Source organism: Peromyscus leucopus, chromosome X (assembly GCF_004664715.2).
Source record: "Peromyscus leucopus breed LL Stock chromosome X, UCI_PerLeu_2.1, whole genome shotgun sequence".
Lineage (NCBI taxonomy): Eukaryota > Metazoa > Chordata > Mammalia > Rodentia > Cricetidae > Peromyscus > Peromyscus leucopus.
The window spans coordinates 93062113-93079146 of NC_051083.1; the positions used below are offsets into that span (position 1 = coordinate 93062113).

General features: G+C 36.2%; 1 protein-coding gene across 1 annotated transcript in view; it reads left to right on the top strand.

The window, feature by feature from the left end:
* Tbc1d8b (TBC1 domain family member 8B) overlaps positions 1 to 17034 on the top strand; it is a 79997-nt gene that overhangs the window by 24012 nt on the left and 38951 nt on the right. Inside the window, 2 exon segments of the mRNA XM_028895127.2 lie at positions 3907 to 4114; positions 4720 to 4884. Of these exon segments, the coding sequence (XP_028750960.1) occupies positions 3907 to 4114; positions 4720 to 4884 (373 nt within the window).

A 17034-nucleotide genomic window follows, 5' to 3' on the forward strand; every position in this document is an offset into this window, starting at 1 on the left:
GACCACCAGCCCAGGGATGGTACCACCCACAATGGGCTGAGCCATCCCCCATCATTCACTAAGAAAATGCCAGGCGGTGATGACACAAGCTTTTAATCTCAGCACTCAGGAGGCAGGAGCAGGCTGATCTCTGAGTTCAAGGCAAGCCTGGTCTACAGAAGAAGTTCCAACAGCAGGGGTTACATGGAGAAACTGTGTCTCAAAAAGAAAAGAAAAGAAAAGAAAAGAAAAGAAAGAAAAGAAAAGAGAAGGGAAGGGAAGGGAAGGGAAGGGAAGGGAAGGGAAGGGAAGGAAGGGAAGGGAAGGGAAGGGAAGAAGGAAGGAAGAAAGGAAAGGAAGAAAGAAAGAAAGGAGAAGGAAGAAAGAAAGGAGAAGGAAGAAAGAAAGGAGAAGGAAGAAAGAAAGGAAAAGAAAGAAAGAAAGGAAAAGAAAGAAAGAAAGGAAAAGAAAGAAGGAGGGAGGAAGGGAGGGAGGGAGGGAGGAAGGGAGGGAGGAAAATGCCTCACAGGCTTGTGTACAGCCTGATCTTATGGAGGGTATTTTCTCAATTGAGGCTCCCTCCTCTCTGATGATTCAGCTTGTGTCAAGTTGACTAGTGAGCAAAGAGTAATTTCAGAAATGTAGAGAGTTTAATGTGGTTATGTAACTCTAAACTAGTCTATTTGTAGTCTAGATAATTTTAATTATAGAGTAGTTAAGCATATTGTTTATTTTTAAATTAATGTAGTGATACTATTAACATTTTTATGTAGAGACAACTTAATAGAGCCAATAGATCATGGGCTTTAGTTTCAGACTGGAGAAGTCTCTTGAAGTTATCATTTCTCAGGGCCTCTGTTTCCTTCTGTCATTTCTACCTCTGTGGGCCCTTTTAGGAATGAATGAAATGTGTGGTGGTTAAATATAAAAGAACTACGTAAGTACTAATCATTATTAATGCCTATATCAGGTGGGAATGGGAGCATGTGTATATAATGCCAGTACTTGGAAGACTGAGGCAGGAGGATCTACACAAGGAGGCCTTGTCCTCAAGAAGGAAAAAAAAAGACTTCTGATCATTGTTCATTATTATATTCAGTTTGCTGAAAGTGAACAAAGCCTTTCATTCTATTCAACACTTAAACAGTTGACTGGAAGGGAATTGCCAAAGGGAAGTAGGAAAAGAAAGGATCCAGAATTAGCTACTGAAAGCCATTTGGGGCAAGGAAGATGAGGATATAGACAGGCAAAGTTGAAGAGAAACCTAATCCAGAGTCCTCTAGATAGACTAGAATAAGTGATGCAGAGGTTTGTTGTATACTACCCAGACCATTTGATGACTAGTCATTTCTCACACAGTTCCTAAACTGTTCCCAAAATTCAGATGCAGAAAGATTACTTTGTGAGTCTGGGAGCTGACTTTTTATACTTTATTACCAAAGTCAGGTCTCTGTATGATTTATAAATGGAACTCTTTCATTAAGAATTCAAGGCTTAGGGCTGCAGAGATGGCTCAGAAGTTAAGAGCACCAGCTACTGTTGCAGAGGACCCGGGTTTGATTCCCAGCACCATACAGTGGCTCACAGTTGCCTGTAGCTCCTGTTCTAAGGATCTGATTCCTTCTTCTGACCTCCATAGGGACCAGGTACACAAGTGGAGAACAAACATACATGCAGGCAAAATATTCATACAATAAAAATAAATACAGATATAATTAAAAAAAAAAATCTTAAGGCTGGAGAGATGTCGTAGCAGTTAACAGCACTTGACTGCCCTTGCAGAGGACCCAGGTTCAGTTCCTAGCACCCACATCAGGTGACTCACAACCACTTGTATCTCCAGTTCCTTGGGATCTGACATGCCCTGGCCTCAAACATCTCCATGCACATGGTCCAAATAAACTCATACAGGTACACTTACATTCACATAACTAAGAACAACTTACAGATTCACTTCATATTACATTATTGTTAGGCATTTGCTTTTGTAATTTTTTTCCTTGATTGACTGATTGACTTGATTGAAACATTCTTTTAAAAATTATTTTATTTTCTCTCACAGGACCCCATCCCTAGGTGAAGAAATACAAGTAATTAATGACTGCTGAGAAAGGGAGAACTAGTTTTCCCCAGGGATGAACCCCTAATTGTTACCTAATGCCAAGTGGCCTGCCCTAAAGTCATATGTATACAAGTAATACTAAACAGACTCAGCAAGTTGTATTTATCCATATCCATATAACCATATCCATATATATGTACATACATGCATGCATACATACATATACATAATAAATAAAAAGAGACCATGAATCTGAGAGAGGGTGATGGGGATGGGAAAGGGTGGAGTTGGAGAGAGGGAGGATATAATATTTTAATTAAATATAAAACTTGGGGCCTGGAGAGATGGCTCAACAGTTAAGAGCACTGGCCGCTCTTTCAGAAGACCTGGGTTCAATTTCCAGCACCCACATAGCGGCTCACAACCATTTGTAACTCCAGTCCCAGAGGAATCCAACACCCTCTTCTGGCCTCTTCAGGTACTGTGTGCACATGGTACACTGACCTTTATGCAGGGCAGAACACCCGTACACATAAAAGTAAATAAAAAAATCCAAAATTAAAAAAAAAACTTTTAAAAAGTAAATTCATATATGTTAAAATATGGTCCAAGAGATCATGTGTCAATGAATTGTCCATTACCAAGTCTTTAGTTAAATGAGGTAGACTAAATGTCGTCTTTATATATCTTTGACTGAATGTATTGAAAGCCACATAAATCTAAATCTCTTTCTCTAGTAAGTTAAGAATAAATAACTTACAGAAAAAGTCTTCAGATCCATTTTTAATGGAGCAGCTTTATTGCTTCTGTTTGCTTTACAAGTAAGTGCTCTAGAATGTAAACAATCTGGAAGCACAATTGCAAGCATTTAGTGTATATCCACTCATGTGGTTTATTACATAAATTTGAAAATGTTTGCAAAATTAGGGCTTAACACACCATACTTCTCCTTTTATAATAATATGTCACAGAAAATTTTCTATCTACACAAATGGACGGTGATCAGTCACCCATTTAAGTCATAGTGAAATAATCCATCAAATTACAAATGAAGTAGAGTAAAAATTACATTTTTGGGGGTTTCTGGTTATATATATCAGGATCATTTTGTTAGACATGATAAAGTACTACACTTTCAAACAGTGGGTGCAGGAAGGCTGAATTTAGTTTCAATTTTTCTGGCTTTGAGTTGGAACTTGCATAATTTCCTTACTACCCCAGATGGCATTGCTGCTTAGCACAAGGTATTTAGTGCCCCTAGAAAAATCATGTTGTTTAGAGCAACATCTGTCAGTTAACAAGGTTCGTCCCTGTTTACCAACTCCTGTCCTGTGCCCAGTATGGTACAAGCACTGTTGTTTTGCTCTGTTCCAATTTTGGATGTTTTTAAACAATCATGTAAAATTCTGCCTAACTGAATCCTGATAGTCTGCTTTTCCTCTTTAAACTTTAGTGCCACCAATTTGGATTACCTGATTTTATTTGTACAAGGACAGGATTTTCTAATAACCAAATATGTAAATTACTGTACTCCAAGGTTGGTTTTAGCCATAGTAACGTATTATTAGTATATTATAATACTAGTCCTTCAGAAAATCTCTCCTAACATTATTTTGAGACCTATATTATCTCTAAATTTTATGCATCTTAATCTATAAATAAAATAAAATTGGGAAAAACAATAAATGAAATGATCAAGAATCTGTGTGTTATTTTATTTTTCATTTAAGAATTCATTGAAGAAAATACGACTTGATGTTTAATCTTTCTGCTTTATAGTTTATATAGATGAATCAATATAGATATGTGCATACTTTAGAATTCATCATTTGAGCCCCTTCCTCCCATTTTTTTCTTTTCCACAGAGGTTTGGAATATCGGGCCCACAGTGAGCAATTCAAAGCCTTTTTTAGGCTACCCAAAGAAGAGACATTGAAAGAAGTACATGAATGTTTCTTATGGGTACCATTCAGCCACTTCAGTACTCATGGAAAAATGTGCATTTCAGAAAACTACATCTGCTTTGCTAGCCAGGATGGGAATCTATGTAGTGTAATTATTCCATTACGAGAGGTAATATAAATTTGGGTACATACAAGTTTTTAATTTATGGAATAACCTTTAATTCTATGAATTAGTAAAAGGCTCAGTAAATGTATCCTCTTAGCAATTTAAAATAAGCATTTAAGTATAAAATTACTCTTCAAGTTAAAAACACTAGCTTGTGAGATATTTTTAAATTCCTTTTAGTAAAGCATTGCAGAAAATGAAAATGGGAAAAAAATTAAAGCAGATAAAGGTTTAGGGTGACACAAAATAAGCTTGATCATTCTGACCCTTAAGATATGATTATCAACATTTAGACTATCACATTTGATGTACTTGTTCAGAAACAATAGAATTGGTAACTTTCATGTCAGTCAAAACTGAGTACTCATCACTGAATGTTTTGTTTGTATTGTCAATTTAAAGACCACGCTACTTAAGCTCTTTCCTTGCAAAGTAAAGCAACTTGAACTGAGGAGATTTGTCTCATCATGAGCACAATTGTCTCTTTCAGTAAGTCATACCACAGACCAAAACTTTGAGCCATGACAGAGTAAGCCAAACACATACTATCTGAATGTGTCAGCACTGGGAGAAAATGTGATTCACTTATTTATCTTTTTACTCCCCAGGTCTTAGCTATAGATAAAACTGATGACTCCAACAGATCTGTCATCATTAGCATCAAAGGAAAAACAGCTTTTCGTTTCAATGAGGTTAAAGACTTTGAGCAACTGGTGGCAAAACTCAGGCTCAAGTGCCGGGCAGCTTCAACTCAATATGATGTTAGTACAGAGGTAATTTCTATAGCAATCGCATAATTTTGAAGAAAAGCCTGTATTTAGACTAGCCATTCTTTCAGAAAGGAATCCATAGTAATTTACCTTTCATACCTATATTTCTTATTGTAAAAGCCTAAATCTAAAGGAAATATATATTCTATACTATACACAGAAGTAAAATTTAAGGACTTTAAAGTGTTTAGGAATAAATACTTTAAGAAATACTATAATCTGATCTTTCTCCTGTACATGCTGTTTTTCAATAAGCACACCTTATATGTTCATGCAACTTGACTTTTAACTCAGTCAATGAGAATTTAACAGGCGCTTAGTTGTTCTCTCTTACTGGGGCAGGAGAGATGGTTCAGTGGTTAAGTGTACTGGCTGCTCTTACAGTGGACCTTGGTTCATTTCCCAGCACTCACACTGGTTAGCTCACAACCTCCTCTTACTTCAGTTCCAGGGGAACTGATGCCCTCTTCTGGAGTCTGAAGTAATTGCATGCACATGGCACACATACATAATGTGCAGGCAAAACACCCATATACACAAAATAAAATTAAAAATTTCCCTCTTGTTACTGCAGAGATAGCAGTCTTTAAATCATATTAAATATTTGAATGCTTAATTATTCAGCTTTACTAGCATAATTTAGTTCTAGACAAAACAGGGGCATAAGTATTTACTAGGAGAGAGGGATGATGAGATGGCTTAGCAGGTAAAGGGACTTGCCACACTCACCTGACAACCTAACTCCCATTCCTAGAAGCTAAAGTAAGGATGACAGAAGAGAACTAACTCCACAGAGTTGTCCTATGATTGCTGTACATACACACAAGACTTAATCAATAAAATCGTGTGCATGCAATTACCTCAGACACAGAATGATTTTCCCATAAACTTTAAATTATAAAAATATTAGAGATAATAAATACTCTGAACAAAGAGTACTTAGGACCCAATCTTTTTTTTTTTTTTTTTTTTTTTTTGGTTTATCGAGACAGGGTTTCTCTGTATAGCTTTGAGCCTGTCCTGGGACTCACTGGGTAGCCCAGGCTGGCCTCAAACTCACAGAGATCCACCTGCCTCTGCCTCCCGAGTGCTGGGATTAAAGGCGTGCGCCACCACCGCCCGGCAGGACCCAATCTTTAATACGTCTTTCAAAGAAATGCATACCAATTGAATTCAAATGAATTTTCAATTCAGAATCCAGGAGTTCTGTGTTTTTACATATTTATAAACTGTACCAAATTTAACTAATTATATTTTAATTAAAGATTCAAAGGTAAATAATCAACATTGACTTTTCTGGTTATATTATTTTATTTAGTTTGACATATAGAGCCCTTTATCACTGTAGAGTGAAGACTGAATATATGCTGATTCAATTATAATGCAGAATTAGTAGATTAAGTCTTCCCTCCAATAAACCATAGTATTTTAATATATGTGTGTCATCTCAGTACCAGGTACAGAATCCTCATGCAGGCCAGGAAGAATTTTTCTTGCCTGTACTTTTACAAATCATTTTTTAGAATTTCTTTAGTCAGTATATTCCTTAGCTTGATGCAAGAGCACAAATAAAATTTAATCAGTTTTTATAATTACTCTCATATTCTTGCTTATATCAAATTTGTCCTGTCCTTTTTTCTCTCAGGTTTAATCTGTGTTAGATCCAGTATTCTGGGTATCCTTCCCTCTCTTTTAATGTATTTGCCTCTCTAATGTGGGAGGAACTACTAATTTTTCTTGGAAGCCTCACATGCCTCTGCTAGTTATGTATCCTCCATTGTCAAGAAAATATTTTGTTTCAAAATGTTTACCATTTCTCTAGATAAATCAGAATCAATCTCTCTCTCTCTCTCTCTCTCTCTCTCTCTCTCTCTCTCTCTCTCTCTCTCTCTCCTTCTCCCTCCCTCCCTCCCTCCCTCCCTCTCTCCTTCTCTCTCCCTCCCTCCTTCCCTCCCTCCCTCCGTGTGTGTGTGTGTGTGTGTGTGTGTGTGTGTGTGTGTGAGCTCTTGCATGAACACACTTCTTAGTGTTCATGTGGATGTTATAGGATAACTTGTGGGAGTTAGTTCTTTCCTTCCATCATATAGGTCCTGGTGATTGAACTTAGGTCACCAGACTTGGCAATAGGCACCTTTACCTGCTGAGCCATCTCACCAGCTCATAACTGAAGATTTCCATCTTAACAGTGGTGAAGAATTTTGATCCATTTTAGTATTATCTGTGTATATCTAGCTTGTAGCGGAAGTTTTCACATGTCCTGCCCACATGGAACATGGCCTATTCCACAGCCACTCAATTCCAAGTAAACACACAGAGGCTTATACTAATTACAAACTGCATGGCCTATGGCTCAGGCTTCTTGCTGCCTAGCTCTTACAACTTAACTCAACCCATTCCTATTAATCTGTGTTTTGCCACGTGGCTTCATAGCATTACCTGCTCTCTCACATCTTGCTTCTCCTAGCTGTGGCTTGCAGCTTCTGCCTGACTCTACTCTTCTTCATCTCCATCTTCAGTTTGAATGTACCACCTAACCTTATTCTGCTTCATAATTGGCCAAACAGCTTTATTTATCAACCAATGAGAGCAACACATATTCACAGCATACAGAAAGACATCCCATAGCATTTCCCCTTTTCTGTCTAGTTACTTGGGACTGAGCAGGTGCAGGACTGGGCGGGACACAGGAAAACTTCCACTACACTAACTATATCTATATTCATCATAAAAATTAGTGAAGAGAAAGCCTTTTAAAATGAGATAGGGATAGGGACATATCTCAGTGGTATACTGCTTGTTCAGCATAGATAATTTCCGGCATTAAATGCCTAGCACTTGAAAAAAGCCAGTGCAATTTGATTTCTAAATAACAGAAGTTTTTGCTTCGTTCTTTTATAGCTATAATCAACTTACCTAATAATGAGAAAAATGTGTTGTGTAATTTTAATAAATCCAGTGACTTTTGTACTACAAAACTTTTAAAATTGAAATCTAGAGTCTAAATCAACAAATCTAAATCTGAGCATAGAAAGGACTTCAGGAAGTTTGTCCTTTGTCATAGGACCTATGAAGACATAAAAATATGTTACAGAGGACAAATGTTTCCATAAGTAATTGTGATTTTGCATAAGCACCAGCTCTGTCCAAATTTTAACTAACTATAATTACAGTGTCCCAAAGTTTACTAAATTATACCAAAACCTGGATGCATGAACAGGTTTTATAAAATTCTGACTAACTGCTTAAAAAAACATGCTAGTCATGTGTTAATAATAAAGAAATATTACTAGATAAATTTTGAAGCTATTAAATATAGGAAAATTGGGCTCTTTTAGCTTAGCTTGAGGCAAAGAGACACAAAGACTAGAAAGTACTACTTTTAATTATAAGTATTGAGTTCCAGGAACACTTATTCTATTTGATAGAATGATGTGTTGTCTACTTCTAGAATTGCAAACAAAAGACCATAGAGCTGGGACCTGTAACCCCAGCTACCTGGGAGGATGAGGCAGAAAAATTACAAGTTTAAACACAGCCTGTGTAACTAACGGAGACCCTGTTTAAGAATTAAAAAATAAAAAAGGCTAGAGATATGACTGAGTATTACTACACTTATATATCATGTATATCCCTGATTCAATCCATATTTAAAACAAACAAAGGAGATTTCTTTTCATCAAGAACATTTTATCTTTTTATTATTAATATATTTTATTATCTGAGGACTTCATACATGCATACAATGTATTTTGATATATTCACCCCTGCTCCTTCTTATTCCTCCCAAATCACCTTCCAACCCCTCCCAACTTCATGTTTTCTCTCTTTTTTTTAAACAACCTACTGAATCCAATTTGTGCTGCCCATATATGTATGATTATGGAGTTACCAGCTGGTGTATGTCCACATACCAGTGCCCACACTCTTAAACAAAGCTAATTCTCCCTCTCCTAGAAGCGATCAACTTTTAATAGCTCCTCAGCTGGAGGTAGGACCTCATGAGCCTCTCCCTCACTTTTGGCTGGAATGTTGACTGGTTAGGTGTTTTGCAAGTCTTGTGTAGGTACCCACCACTGCTGTGAGTTATGGGCAGTAAGTGGTCCTGTCATGCCTAGAAGACACTGTTTCACTGACATCCTTCTTTTAACCTCTAGGTCTTAAAGCTTTTTTTCTCCCTCTTCTAAAATGTTTCCTGAGCCCTGGGGAGAAGGGATGTATTTTGTCTCATTTGTGCCTGATGACTCCAGAGACATTCATTCTCTGCACTGTATCTCGTTGTGAGTTTCTACATTATTTCTGTCCACTGTACAAAAAAAAAGCTTCTTTGATGAGGAATGAGAGCAGTATGTGTGTGTGTGTGTGTGTGTGTGTGTGTGTGTGTGTGTGTTCTTCTGTGTTACTCTCCCCTCACCACTTGAATCTCCCTCACAATGATTCCCCTTTTCTATTTAATGTCACCTGTGTTCTACTAATTTTTCCCCAAAGGAGATTTGAAACAAACAAAAAAGGAAAAAAGAAAAATAATTAGTTATTTATTATACATAATAATACAGACAGAAATAGTAATTAAACCCATATAGCTGATTTTTGTTTGCCTTAAGAATAAGGAGGTCTGGAGGGATGGCTCAGTGGTTAAGGGCACTGGCTGCTCTTCCAGAGGTCCTGAGTTCAGTTCCCAGCAGCCACATGGCGGCTCACAGCCATCTGTAATGAGATCTGGGGCCCTCTTTTGGCCTGCAGGCATACATGCATGCAGAACACTATATACATAATAAATAAATAAATCTTTAAAAAAAGAATAAGGAAATATTAGCTAGAGACATCCCTCTCTAGGTAAAGGCATTTGTCACGAAGCATGACAACCAGATTTTGATCCCTGGTAGAAAAGGAAAAATGATTTCAGCAAGTTGTCCTTTGACCTACACACCTTTAACACACACACACACACACACACACACACACACACACACACACACACAAATAAATAAATAAATAAACAAATGTAACTTTTTAAAGAATAAGAAAGTGTGTTTTCTGTGACTACAGTTACACATAAGTATTTTAGATCAAGGGGAATAGATTAATTTCTGAGTTAGGAAACCAGAAATTTTTTTTAGAAATAAAATTAATAACCTATTTTAAATTATGGAGTGTGAGTGGGCTGCCCTTTACAGTAAGGTTCTGGTATTTTGAAAGAACTGTTTCTTTGTAACTTTTTTTTATAGCTTAACCCTGTCTCCCAATCACTATTAATTGTGCTGTGTTTATGTTATGTCTCTGATAATATATGTTAATTCTGTTATTTTATAGAAAGTTTATACACAAAGAAATATTAACATTTGCCCTATATTTCCTTTACTGTTAAAGCCATATCCTATTTATAAAAATCAGTGCTTGTTACAAAAAAAAGAACAAAATGGAAAAAACAGGCTTAAGGGAACTTGCCATAAAATAAACAACCTGTGTTTCTTTCTAGATGGGATTGGATTTTGCTCAGAGAACAAAAGGTCTGAGTTCCAAGTTTATTCCTCTCATAATTGTGAGCACCCAAATCCAATGCCATTTAGAAATAGTATTAACCATGAAGTGAAAGCCAGAGGGAAAAAAACAATTCACAAGAATTAAGCTTTGTTGCTTAAATAATCTACTCCATTGTACTCTTTAACAATTCAAATATTAAGGTGTTTTAAGGCACTGTCTTTGTAGATGAATATGATATTATGAATACTGCAGGGGTAGTTATGAATACAACTAGAATACTTGCTATTACTCTTGTAAATTTCTATTTAGGTTTTTTTCACTTAAGAGCTTGTTTTTCTTCCTCCTCTTGAATATTTTTCTAATAGTTTGGATATACTGTCAATATATAATTGGCACCTTCGTTGTATAATAATAATGAGCATTGCTTGAGAATTGACCTGCAGACATCCATTTTTTTCTGTCTGTATTTGCAAAATATAAGATGCTACTTTCCATCTACCTCAGCCATGGACATCATTTTTATCTTCCTTAAGCTGGTAAAATTTGAGGGGTCAAATGAGTTTTCTTTTAAGTCACTTAAGATCTCTGGCATAGTTAATTTTCAGAAGCTGGATAAATGATATGCATTACAAGTAAAAACAGAGATAATAAAAATCACATGGAAATACAAATAATTTAGGATAGATAAACCAATATTAAAAGCTGAGCAAGATGGTGCATGTCTGTAATCCTAGCACCCCAGAAGCTGAGGCTGGAGAATCCTGAGTCCCAGGTGAGCTTGAGCTGTGAGACTCTGTCTCAAAAATAAAACAAGCAAATAAAAATCTGTAGTAGAAAACCAGGGATCCCTGATTTTAAAATGCACTATACAGCTATAGTAAATACCATTGTGATCGAAGCATTAGGATGGACATATATGAATGAAATATGTTGTTGTTGTTTTTTTCACTCTTTACTCTTTGGGGGACCCACCACCCTGCTCCCAAGTAATTACATGGAGACTTTTTCATATGAATGCCTGGCCTTAGCTTGGCTTGTTTCTAGCTAGTTTCTCTTAACTTAAATTATCCTGTCTATTTTTTGCCTCTGGACTTTTAGCTTTATCTATTTTTGTATATCGTTTCTTTTCTTCTTATTCCATGTATGGCTGTGTGGCTGGGTGACTGGCCCCCAGCATCCTCCTCTCTTCCTCCTTTTCTCATTCCTCTCTCTTCTCTTTTTCCCCTTCTATTTATTCTTTCTGCCTGGAAGCCCCATCTATCCTTCTCCTGCCTAGCTATTGGCTGTACAGCTCTTTATTAGACTAGTCAGGTGTTTTAGATAAAATAACACAGCTTCACAAAGTTAAACAAATGCAACATAAAAGAATGCAACATATCTTTGCATCATTAAACAAATGTTCCAAAGCATAAACAAATTTTACACATCCTCAACTAATATTCCACAACAGTAATGAAATCAATAGTGTAGAAATAAAGCCTAACATTTATGTTCCATTGACTTTCAACAATGAGAGAAGTTAATTCAGTAAGGGATTAAAATCTTTTCCACAAATGGTTCTGGGACATAGATAACCATATACAAGAAGTGTACTTGGACCCTTTCTTTAAAACACTTATAAAATTAAGTCAAAATGAATCAAAGAACAAAACTGTAGGTCTGAAACATCATAAGTCTTAGAGTAAATGTAGCAGTGAGTCTTTATGCCTTTGAGGACAGATTCAAACAGATATTTCTCCAAACAGGATAATGAAATGACCAAATAAACACATGAAAAGTGTTTCTGTATTGTGTGTTGCTAGGGAAATTCAACTCAAAACCATAATAGGATGATATCCATTCATACCCACTAGCATAGTTATTATTAAGAAAGTTGCTGGCCATGCAGCGGTGGTACATGCCTTTAATCCCAGCTTTCAAGAGACAGAGGCAGGTGGATCTTTGAGTTTGAGGCCATCCTGGTCTACAAAGCGAGTTCCAGGACAGCCAGGGCTACACAGATAAACCCTGTCTAGAAAAATAAATGAATGAATAAAAAGAATGTTGCTAATAACAGTTCAGGAATATATAAAGAGTTTGAAAACCCCATTGACTGTTTCTTGGAATGTAAAGTGGTATACTAAATTGGAATATAGTTAGGTAGTTCCTCAGAATGTTGAACATAGATTTACCATATGCCCAGTAATCTACCCATAGATATTGAACCATGAAGACTAAAATGTTCTCACAAATAACTGCTCATAGATGTGTCCAGTGAAATTATTCATAATAACCAAAAACGTGTTAAAGTATCATTGTCTACACAATTATGATTAAATGTAATGACAGTGGCATATTGTCTTAGGGTTTCTATTGCTGCAACAAAACACCATGACCAAAGAGCAAGTTGGGGAGAAAAGGGTTTATTTGGCTTACACTTCCATATCACTGTTCATTATCAAAGAAAATCATGACAGGAACCCAAACAGGACAGGAACCTGGAGGCAGGAGCTGATGCAGAGGCCATGAGGCAGGAGCTGATGCAGAGGCCATGAAGGAGTACTGCTTACTGGCTTGCTCTCTATAGCATGATTAGCCTGCTTTCTTGTAGAACTGAAGACCACCAGCCCAGGGATGGAACTATCCACAATAGGGTGGACCCTTCCCCATAAATCACTAATTAAGAAAATGCCCTACAGCCAGATCTTGAGGCGTTTTCTCAATTGAGGTTCCCTCCTTTCAGGAGTTGGTGTGTCAAGTTGACATAAGACTGCCAGCACACGTTATAGGGCAGTAACAAGAAAGGAAGTGGTGATTTGTGCTATTCCATGTGTAAACCATGACATATGCCAAATGAAAGAAATCCAACACAACACACACATATTGTAAGATTCCACATATATCAAAGTCTGAAATAAGCCAGTTTATAAATACAGGTAGTTGTCTAGAGTCTGTGTGGAATGGAGAAGTAATAGGGGGTGACTACAAATAGTACAGGATTTTTCTTTTGGTAGTTTTAATAATGCTAGGAAGACCATGTATGTGAAATCTTTGGAAATGTTTGTTTTTCTTGGGAACCTGTTTAAGGGAGAAGTTTCTTACAAGTGTAATGATTTTAACATTATAAGAAGTTATTTTTAGTAGAATACATGATTTTATATGTGAGAGTTCCCATTTTATAATCACAATTTTATATATATATATATATATATGTATACATATATAAGTATGTATATATGTATACATATATATATAGATAGATAGATACATATAGTTAATTAGTTAGTTAGTTAGTCAGTCTGAATTTGAGACAGGACCTCATTTTGTACCCCAGACTGGCTTTTAGCTTGCAGTGTATTTCAGGCTGGCCTTGAACTTGCAATCCTACCTGAGCCTCCTGAGTAATAGGATTATAGGTATAAGCCACATTGTCCAGCTTATTTATGTTTATGTTTAGTTTAGCCATTTTTATTCATGTGATATGATATTTCACACTGGTATAAATTTGTATTTTTAAAGAACTTACATCATTGATCCTATTTTGTGTGCTCTTAGCTTTGATGTTTTTCAAGATACTTTTGTTGGTTAACATATTTTGAATAGATCATCTCTACTGTATTCTAGCCTCCAGAATGATGACAAACATTGTAGTCTTGATTTTACTGAGAATTATTTTTTTTTAACATGCTGCTTTTTTAAAAAAAATTTTGAGGCAAGGTTTTGGCATTCCAGCCTGGTCTAGAACTCACTATGTAGCGTAGGCTGGCCTGGACTGGCAGTGATCTTCTTGTCTCAGCCTCTTGAGTGCTAGGATTACAGGTGTTTAACATAAGTTGTTTATCTCTTCTTGCTTTCAGAATTCTCTCTTTGGATTTGACTTTCATAGGTTTGGCTATGATGTATGTAGGTGGGTGATTTCTCATTTTTTTCGTTGAGTTTGTTGAACAGCTTCTAAATTGGTATTTTGTGAGTAACATTTTATGAAAATTGGAGCGTTGTTTGCCATTGTCTTTTTTCAGATACTTTCTGTTCCGTTTTACCTCTTATCCTCTTTTAGGACTTGTTTTACACATAGATCATTGGTTTAATGGTTTCCCACGAGTCTTTGAGACTCCATTTATTTTTCTTTATGTATTTTACTTTTTCACTTGTGGATAATCTCTACTGATTTGTCAAGAATGCCAATTCTTCTGTTTGCCAATTGAAATACATTCTTTGAGTGAACCTTTGAGTTCAGTTATCAACTATACAATTTGTACTTTTACCATTTCTGTACCTTTATCAATGTCCTCTATTTTGTAGAGCATAACTATCTTTTGTATATTTTGTCTTTTGAATTAATAGATTTTATTTGAGCAGTTTTGGTCATATAAGAAAAATTAAACAGAAAATACAGTTTCCTTGTACTACTGTCTGCTTTCTCCTCTGACAATGATTTCTCTTATTATTAACATCTTATGTTGTTTTGGTAAATCAGTTAACAATTGATAAGCCAGTACTAAAATATGTTACTATTAAATGATGTCCATAATTTACAGTAAGTTTTATTTTTATACCATACGGTTTTGTTGAATTCACACTATAATGTTGCAGACATCACAGCATCATACAGAAGAATATCATTGCTCTAAAAAAATCCCATGTGCTTTTTACATTTTAAACCCCTTGCCAACTTCTGGAAGCTATTATCTTTTTATTGTCTCTATAATTTTGTATTTTCTAAAATAGTAAAATTGAAGCATATCAAATGTAGCCTTTCAAATTGACTTCTTTCACTTAGAAAGATGAATTTGTCTTTTCTCAATACTGTAATTTGGTATCAGATCTATTTTAGTGCTAAAACATACCCCATTTTTAGTTGTACCACAGTATTTATCCTTTCACTCACTAAAGGACACCTAGTTGCTTCCAGCTTGGGGCAATTATTGAGTAAAGTTACTATAAGCATTCACATGTGTGTTTTTGTGTAGATGTGAGTTTTTAACACATTTGGGTATATGAGTGGGGGTGTCATTACTGAACTGTGCATTAAAACTGTGTTACTTTTGTAAGAACTGCCAAACCATCTTGCGAAGTAGCTATACTTTTTTTTTTTTTTTACTAGAAATGAGTAAGAGTTCTTGCTTCACATCCTCATAGTCACTTGGTATTGTCAGTGTTTTGATTTTAGTAGGTGTGGATTGTTTTTTAAAATGTATGTAACTAATGCTATGTGATGTTGAATATTTTGTATATTTATTTTGTTTATCTCTTTATATCTTTTGCCTACTATTTATTGGATCATTTATTTTATTTTCCTCTGGTGTCCTCTCAGTTCCTTCAATTCAAGCTACAAATAGTCCATTTAAAAATTATTTGCCCTCTTATGAATCCTTGTAAATACTTCCTGATTTTCATTAAGCCAATGCCATAGTCTTTTTTTTTTTTCCTTTGTCCTCCTGGACAGGCTAGCCTTTTCTAATGTTTAACAGAAGGACTTGTTAACATATTCTTAGTTAAAAGGTCCAGGATGCACCAACTTAATCTTTATGATGTCTGGCCAAAAGGTTCTTTAGTTGTGCCCTTGGGTCTTACTGCTTTATTAATAGAGGCTCTGGCTTTTATCTTTGCCTTAGGAACCAGATCTTGTTTTGAGAATTGTCTTATCATGTATGGAAACTGAGAATGAAACAATACATTTCTAAGCCAGCAGATTATAGCTCATTTGTGTTTAATAGTTCATTCCCTAGTTTGCACTCATGCTATGTGGCCCCCAAAGCTTGTCCCTGAGGGTTGGTGATGTGACTGTTTGTCCTGCAAGCGTGAGATCCTGGATTTATTCCCCACATGCCAATAAATTAAGCAAGTAAACTTGTACTCTTGCCAAAGGGCCTGTTACTTCTTTGTACAGTGGAGCAAATACACATTTCATAAAATCTCAAAGGAAGGGTGGGATTTAGACAGGAAGAGAATAAATGTCAAGGGTTCCACTTGAGTCAAGGTGTGAAAATGGAGAGAAATGCAAGGTATATTATCAGACATCTGGGCCGCCATAAACACTGTGCGATTCTATTCCTCTTCCCTTTGCTTTCTTATTAAAACATTGAATTCCTAGTTTCCATTTTCTAGTGTCCATTTTTACATCCCTTCCCCAGTGCAAATACTACATTCCAATCTTCTGTTATTTGGTTCACATGGGTTGTCTTTCTTTAGAATACCCTTCACCTTGCCTACCAGTACACTGACTTACCTCTCATGGCATAAAATGAATGCCACCTTCTCTGTAAGATGTGTGTACACTCTCACACTCACACACACACGTGTGCAGAACAAATACATGTGCAGTTCAAAGCCAAAGTACCCATGTGGAGGTCAGAGGACAACTTTGGTGTGTCTGTGTCTGCCTGTAATCTTGCCTAGAAATGCTGAGGCTACACATATATATTATTGCTTACAGCTTTGCATAGGCCCTGGAGATCTGAAGTCAGATTTTCATGCTTGTATAGTAAGAATGTTTTTATATAAATTTATTTATTTTACATCCTGACCATCGCTTCCCCTCCCTCCTCTCCTTACACTCCCTCCTCCCTCCTACCCTCTCCCCTCTCCCCCATCCACCCCTCTTCCATGGAAAGAGTCAGGCCTCCTATGGGCTTCAGCAAAGCATGGCCTATCAAGCTACCATAAGACCAAGTACTTCCCCTTGTATTAAGG